The sequence below is a fragment of the Alexandromys fortis genome, unplaced genomic scaffold (genome assembly GCF_014885135.2).
Source record: "Alexandromys fortis isolate MF-2015 unplaced genomic scaffold, M_Fortis_MF-2015_v1.1 scaffold_266, whole genome shotgun sequence".
In the NCBI taxonomy this organism is placed as follows: domain Eukaryota; kingdom Metazoa; phylum Chordata; class Mammalia; order Rodentia; family Cricetidae; genus Alexandromys; species Alexandromys fortis.
The window spans coordinates 1525453-1533415 of record NW_026068155.1 but is presented as its reverse complement, the minus strand read 5'-3'; the positions used below and the strand labels follow the sequence as shown (position 1 = coordinate 1533415).

At 40.3% G+C, this 7963-nt stretch overlaps 1 protein-coding gene across 1 annotated transcript in view; it reads left to right on the top strand.

Moving 5' to 3' along the window:
- Positions 1-589: 589 nt before the first annotated feature.
- The window catches only part of Zdhhc15 (zinc finger DHHC-type palmitoyltransferase 15), a 79498-nt gene continuing 72124 nt past the window's right edge, over positions 590-7963 (top strand). Inside the window, exons 1-2 of the mRNA XM_050127325.1 lie at positions 590-608; positions 1281-1307. Coding sequence (XP_049983282.1) covers positions 590-608; positions 1281-1307 — 46 coding nt within the window. The remainder of the gene's footprint in view (positions 609-1280; positions 1308-7963) is intronic.

Sequence of the window (7963 nt, the reverse complement as noted above, 5' to 3'; positions counted from 1 at the left end):
CGCTTCCCTTACCTGTTTGATTGCTTTTTCTTGTTTCTCTTGGTTTTCTTGGGTATCTTTGAGCGATTTATTCATTTCCTCTACCTTTTTGTTTGTAATCTCCAATTGTTTATGGCAGTTTTTCACCTCCTGTTTAAGGTCTTCTATTATATTCATATAATTCACTTTTGAGTCGATTTCTTCTCATTCTTCTGGAGTAGGGTGTACAATTCTTCTTATTTCGGGATCCCTGGATTCTGGTGATGTCATGTTGCCTTTCAGGTTGTTGGAGGAATTCTTGCATTGGCGCCTTCCCATCTCCTCTTTCAAAGGGAGCCAGGAGAGGCCTGGTGTCTTGGTCCAGTCTTTGCTGTGACTGAGTCTCTGGGTGTATCTCTTCAGTGTAGAAGCAGGGACCGTCCAGTCGAGCTGGAACTCCTCAGCACCCAAACATGGACGACCGTCCAGATGGAACTCCTTGGCACCTAAACAGGGCCGCCTGGTAGCCCGGGGACAGAAGGAATAACGGGGCAGGCAGTGCGGGATCCAGGAGAGCTCAGGAGCCCCTGGAGCACAGGCCAAGGGTGTCCGGGCTCCCTTACAGTGGACCATGAGGCTCACCGCTCAGGGTGGGTAGCCTTAGTGTAGAAGCTTAAAACTCGTCTGCTTTCTTATAACAACCAGTTGTAGGACTTCCAGCCCAAGGATGGCACCACCAACAAAGGCCAGGGCACTCCACCACCAATCAATAATTAAGAAAATGCCCTACAGGCTTGTATACTGCCCTATATTATGGAGGTATTTTCTCAATTGAGGGTCCCTCTTCCCAAATGACTTTAGTTTATGCCAAGATGACATGAAACTATCCAGCACAGTAGGTCATGCAAGCTAAGCTATGAAATTCAATAAGTTAGAAATATTAAAATACTTTTCTTTCCCTTTCTTTCCACATCGCCCTTCAACTCACTTTGTAGCTGCAGATGATCTCTACTGTCAGCCAACTCCTCCTCCTACCACCTCCCAAGTTCTGAGTTTGCAGGCATGCAACACCATTCTCCGTTTTATGTGGTGCTGGGGAGCGAAAGGAAGCTAGGCACACATTTTACCAGTTGGCCTATATCCCTAGCAGAGGACTTTCAGGTTAATGATATTTTTCATAGTGGGTTAACTGGGATATAGCTTCGTCATCAATTTCACTAATTTTTATCTCTCTCTCTCTCTCTCTCTCTCTCTCTCTCTCTCTCTCTCTCTCTCTCTCCCCTGTCCTCTCTTCTATCTCCCATTTTCTTTTCTGTCCACAGTTACTGTTTTGAGCCCAGCAGAAAAAGGTAAGTGTGTATTGTGAACTGTGTTGGTTAGTAATGTATTGTGTATCCTTTTCTTTTTCAAAAAGCGAATTATATAAAGTCTATAAACTGAGGAACTTTAACAAAAATATATTTGGTTTATTAGAACAATTAGGGTGATTTATTAAATGAAGCTTACTCAGAAATAGAGCAAATCATATTTTTTGGTGGCCCTTTTGGCTATAAAATAGCAATTAGAAATAATATTCATCATGAGATGGACACAGGTAATCACATTATCTTCCACAGTGACTCCTAAGCTCTCTCTTGTTCTGCCATTATTGTTCTAGATACCTGGCCTTTCTTCCCAACCCATCCCCTCTCTAAGATATAGAGTGAGGATCCCACAGACCTTGACCATCACAGCTCCTGTATATTTTTGTGCTCCTCTTCAGATCATCACCATCTTAGTTTGATCTACATACATTTTTTAAAAACACTGAGGCACTTTGCATTTAAAATGTGTAAGCGAATCATAAGTCTCCTTGAACAATTAGCTCTATATTATTTTATAAGTAAGATCCAGAGTATATATAGTGTAGTTTATAATGTCACTTTTAATTCTCATTTCATGAGAGTTTGTTGTTAGAATTCATGGACCTTCCCAGCATTCAAGATCTGCTGTGTTACCATTCTGCTTTGCTATTTATTGGTCATTTAACATGGATAACAGAGCAGTAGGAATGGGAGACAATGGATAATAGTACTTAAAAGTGTGGGCTCTAGAGCCAGATTGAATTTACAGCTTGGTTCCTTTTTTTTCTTAATAAAATATCTTACCCTCATCCTATTATTTGCATACATAATAGAAGCAATAATACTACCTAATTTGTGAAGATGTTATGAAGACAGTTTAATTGCACATAAAGCAGTTAGAACAAAGGTGAAAAGAGCACATCCTAAAAGCTCAATAAACATGTACTGTTATTGTGACAGCAATAGAGCAAGTCTTAAGTTGCCATTTATTCTTATGTATGGTTCTTACAGACAGAAATCATCTTGTATAAATACTAAATAATTATAAATATTTTCAATTACAAACTTTCAATACCAGCTGGATGGGGTTAACTTAAGTGATATTCTACCATAAAAAGCATAACAATGTTCTTATTATTCCAAATAATAATAATAACTTATTGCGCTTTGTATCCTGCTAATACAAAAATGTATAATTTTATTGTCTCTTCTGACTCTAGGAGTCCAAAGTTCTTTTCCCCTGACAATTCTTAAATTTATCCACACAGTAATGAATGACATTAGATTTTGCATCTACATTCTGTACTGGGGTATAGTGGAATTTAGGAAACAGAAGGTATAGGTTGGAGATCTAGCTGTGCCATTTGCTAGCTCTGTGACCTTCATTGGGTAACTCGCCTTCTTTGAACTTTAATTTCTGTAAAAAGTAGCAGCACTTTGACATCTCAAGGCTCTACTGTAAACTAATAAATATCTGTAGCTAGTCTGCTTGTTAGGAATCCTGATGTAAAAGAGTAACAACTGCGACATTAACACCTAACAAAGCAGACTTGCTATACACAGTAAGCTAATGACTATCTGAGGGCCCTAAAAACTCTGTAAATTTGTGACTTGTCTCCAGTAACACTGAATCTTTAAAGTAGAATTAAATAAGTAACATGACAGTCAGGCGGAAAGGAAATCTCCAAATTACATGACTTTTTATTGTCTCTAAAGTTGAAGAAAACTATAGTCAAACATACTGGAAAAGGTTTGTATTTTTGGTCCCCTTTATGGCTCCTATACTGGGTTAAATAGTCTTCCAGCAAAATTCATGGCCACTTGAATCCTTGGGGCATGTCCCTATTTATAATAGGATTTGGGGTCATGTATGTAATCGTGTCAAGATGAAGTCATACCAGATTAGTCTGAGCCTCAGTAATTTGTGTTCTAAAGGAAATTTGCATTTGTAGAAAGATAAAAGACCCACTGTCAGGAGGAAGAGTGGTCATGGTGCCCTTGAAGGAGCATTAAAGTTTATCTGCAACCAAAAGAAGTTAGGAAAAAGCAGGGAAGCATTTGGTACTGGAGTTTTAAGCAAGAGTATACTCCAGAACTTTGAGGGAATACATTTCTATTTTATAAACTGTCGGGGACCAGACTCAACAAAAACAAAAATACTTCTTTCCAGGATAGAGGCGTGGGGATTTAGAAATATAGTAAAGAATATGAAGATGCAAATGAAAATAATAAAATGGAGAAACAGAATAGTATCAGGAGGGAATTTCAGTGAGTACTGGAATTCGCCCGAATTAATTTCCAATTGCTTAAAGTACCTCTGGCCCCAAAATGTAGGAGTAAGACAAAAAAGAAAAAAAAAGAAAAAAAAAGAAACCTGCGTTAACAGGTTACAAGGAAATGAACATACCAATTGAAGGTCATAGTTAAACATTCTGTTGCTAGAAAAAAAACAAGTCACGCCCACACCCTAGACCAAAATATTCTGTAGGCAAACCACTCCCTGGGAGGAATCCATTGTTATCTCCATAAATGGGGCTGGAAATTAGTTGAATCCTTAGACTTTTGTTTGAGGTAGAAGCATATCTACTTCTCTATTCCTTAAATACAAGGTCTGGATATTAGCCACACCTGTTGATAATAACCTTGGAGAGCAGAACTCTCTGCTCTAAATCTAGGTGGGACCTTCCTTTGAGGTAGAAACACAAACCTTGAAGGAATAGAGGTAAATTCTAATTCTCTGACCTTTGGACAATGTGGAAATAGGCTCCACAGTAAACCATCCAAGTTTAGTTTCCTAAAACCCCAGGAAACTAATAATGTGACTAGTAAGTTTCAAATTTCAAAATTCTTTTAACAGTGCTTTAGAAGTTAGGAGACTTGTAACATTAACAGATAAGTAAGACTTTGGTGTCAGACCTTCCTGGGATTAGTTGACTTTGCCACTTCCCATGTATATGACATGGGGAAATTAAATTAGGTTTCACTTTCCTCTTTTGTAAAATGAAGACAAGACTTACCTTCTATGAATATTCTGAGCAAATAATTTAGCATTGTGCCTGGTATATGATAAATAGAAGTAGTAGTAGGTACTGTTGGGCCCTAAATCCCCACCAAGGAGGAGGTCGCCCCAAGAGACACTCACAGCACGGTTGATGCAATAGCAAGAGGAATTTTTATTCTGCCACGGCAGAGGTCCCTCAGCCTCGAGAGGAGAAGGACCCTGCTTTGTCTATTACAAGCTCTTTTAAAGGAAAAAACCACAAATTCAGGGAGGGGGTAGTACAGAATCAAAGGGAAAGTCCAAAAATCATTTGTCACCTGTTTTGACTAGTTCATACAATGGTCAGCTAACTCTACTTGATCAATGTTATGGCGGTTACAAGGAGGAACACCTGCAGGTCGTCTCACCCCAGTTCCAGGGTCCGGGTCTATTGGAGAAAGACTACAATGGGGATGGAAAGTACTCAAAGCTCCCGTGCACGCGTGGCTGGTTACTAGGGACCTGGTTCCCAGGAAGGGGGGTGCAGTAGTGCTAAAGTTCCTCCTAATGCTAGAGGCCTGGTTCCCAGGATGGGGGGTGCAGTAGTGCTAAGGTGTCTCCTAATGCTAGAGGCCTGGTTCCCAGGATGGGGGGGTGCAGTAGTGCTAAGGTGTCTCAAAGTCTTTCAGTACTATTACTCTTATTCTTAAAATTTTTCTAAGATGTTTGCTACGCAGCTGCTAGCCCTGAAGAGACGGTTGTCGGTCCCCGGGGGGCTACAGTTTCCTACCAGCGGGAAGGGCAGGTAACAGACACATAAACACAAAAGATAGGCATAAAGGTAAAATATTTATTACAGGAGAGAGGGAGGGAGGGAGGGAGAGAGAGAGAGAGAGAGAGAGAGAGAGAGAGAGAGAGAGAAGAGATGAAAGGAGAGAGAGACAGAGAGAACACCAAGGAAGCAGAAAAAGAAGGGGCAAGATGGCGGCGGGCAGGTCAGAGGTAATGGGAGTGGGCGTGGCTTGTCCCTTAAAGGGACAGGAAAGCACAACAATTACTGTCTGATGATAATAATCGCTGGTACTAACATTGGAAAGGAACTGGAAGGTTCTTCTAAGAAGTATGTCATATTCCAGGACGATAATTCCTCATGATTCCACTTGTGAATAGATGGTCTAAGTTCATGTATTCATACTGTAGAACAGTTGAGATTTAAAGAAATAAAATATTTTTACTTAGTAATGTTGATTCTTCTGAAAAAGAATAGAGGCTAAAGTCCAGGTCATCTGCAGCAAATATCACAATGATAGATACTGTAACGGAAAAATTAAAAGTGCTGCAGGATCCCTGTGGCAGCAGGCAGAAATGTTGTAGGTCCCCAAGCAGTGGTAGTGGCTCATGTGGCAGCAGGCAGTGGGACCTGAGAGCAGCCAGTCCCAGGCAGAGATGGCTGCCTGTCCCTGAGCAGTGGCTGGCCCCAGGCAGGGAGACACATGGCGGGAGGGTAAGAGACAGAGACATGGATAGTCATGACATGCAGACTGAGGTTGGATATTTATTCAGGGGTTTATGGAGGGGGAAGAGAGAAGAGGAAAAGAGCAGAGAGAGAGAAGAGAGAAGGAGTGGACGTGACTTGTCTCTTAAAGAGACAGAACAATCATTACAGATATTATATGAACTTTGGCCTCTGCTTACTGGCTTGATTTCCCTGGCTTGCTCAGAATGCTTTCTTATAAAACCCAGGACCACCAGCCCAGGGATGGTGTAAGCGGAGACTGCTCTTTTGTTTTCCAGTCACCCAGACCCGAATAACCACAGAAAAACTATATTAATTAAAACACTGTTTGGTCAATGGCTTAGGTATATTCATTGCTAGCTCTTACATCTTGAATTAACCCATTGCTATTAATCTGTGTATCACCATGAGATACACATGCCAGTAAGATTCCTGCATCTTTCTCCTTCACAAGCTACATGGCTGACTCTGCCTTGTTTCTCCCTGCATTCAGTTTAGTTTTCCCCACCTAGCTCTATTCTTCCCTGCCATAGGCCTAACCAGCTTCTTTATTAACCAGTGGTAATAAAACATATTCGTAGCATACAGAGGGGAATCCTGCATTAGGATGGTACCATACCATAGGCTAGACCCTCCCACATTTATCACTAATTGAGAAAAAGCCCTATAGCTGTTTTTTGTGGACGCATTTCCTCAACTGAGGCTCCTTCTTCTCTGATGACTATAGCTTTTGTCAAGTGGACACACAAAACAAACCAGTACAAGGATGAGAGATAAGGTAACAAGTGGAAATTTAATAAGAACCAAGAATGAAGTAAGGCTAAAGATAAACTTAAGAATGACATGCACATTAGGAATGATCCATCATTCGTTCCAATTATAATTAAAAGTAATACACTGTTCACAGTTGCTCATCTTTGCAAAACACCATTAATCATTGTAAACAAAAGTTCAGTGCATCCTCTGCAGATTCATTAGATTTTTGAAGGTTTACATTCTAAATTCTCTGGGTTATTCCTTAAAGTTAAATGATTGCAATTACTTACCTTCTCAAAAATGGTTGTACTTTATAAATATTAAAGCTATTGTGGACTTGAGTCCCCCCAAAATTGATGGATGGTGTCTACCTCCCTGTACTCCAGAATATAACTTTAGTTTAAGTAATTAAGTTAAAATGAGTTCACTGGAGTAGGCTCAAATTCAGCAATAGAAACCCTAGCTAAGACAATCTTCATTTCAGGGTTAGGAGAGGGAAAAATTTGCAATTAAGATCTTCAACATAGCATCATTGTGAGGAAAAACATCTTTATAATATACTTACAAAAGCAAAATAAATATATTATTATCATTTTTTAGTATAAAATAAGATAGGGTGTTATATCTTTAAAATTATTGTGTATCTGTAATTATTTTCTGACCAGCACCACTTTTTAAAATGCAAAGCAGTGTGGATAGGGCTGAAGCTGCTTTGCCTTTAGGCTCCACCCAGTCCAACATGGCAGAAGTATGTTCACTGCCTTTGAGACTGCTGGGTGGGAGCTGCGCTCACCATCTCAACTCTAGGAATGATTTGGCCCATACTGCCATTAAGTAACTTGCAGCATGCCGCTCACAAACCCCATTCAAGTGCTTGGCCTCCTGAAAGAGCCAGAGTTTGTTGTGGCAGTACATACCTGGAAGCAGCCATTTAGAAACTGCATGTTTTTGTGTTTGTTTTCCTACCACTAAATCAGTGAGACTTCTCTTAAAGGAGCCATGGTGCTCCTACTCGCTTCCAGCAAACAGAGACTATTTGAAAAAAGAATGCTCTCTCAGGTTTTATGAATGAAGTCACCCATGCTAGTGCCAATTGTTGGAGGTTGCTCATTTGTTTCTCAGCTGCCCGGACTCCTGAAATAATCACACAAAATTGCATTAATTAAAACACTGCTTGGCCAATCACTTACGCTTATTCCTGGCTAAGTCTTACATCTTCAATTAACCCATTTCTGTTCATCTGTGTATCACCACGAGGTCGTGGTCTACCAGCAAAATTTCAGTGGGCTCCATCAGAGGCATCTGTCTCCTGCAGCAGCTTCATGGCTTCTCCTGACTCTTCTTTCTCTCTCTCTCTCTCTCTCTCTCTCTCTCTCTCTCTCTCTCTATATATATATATATATATATATA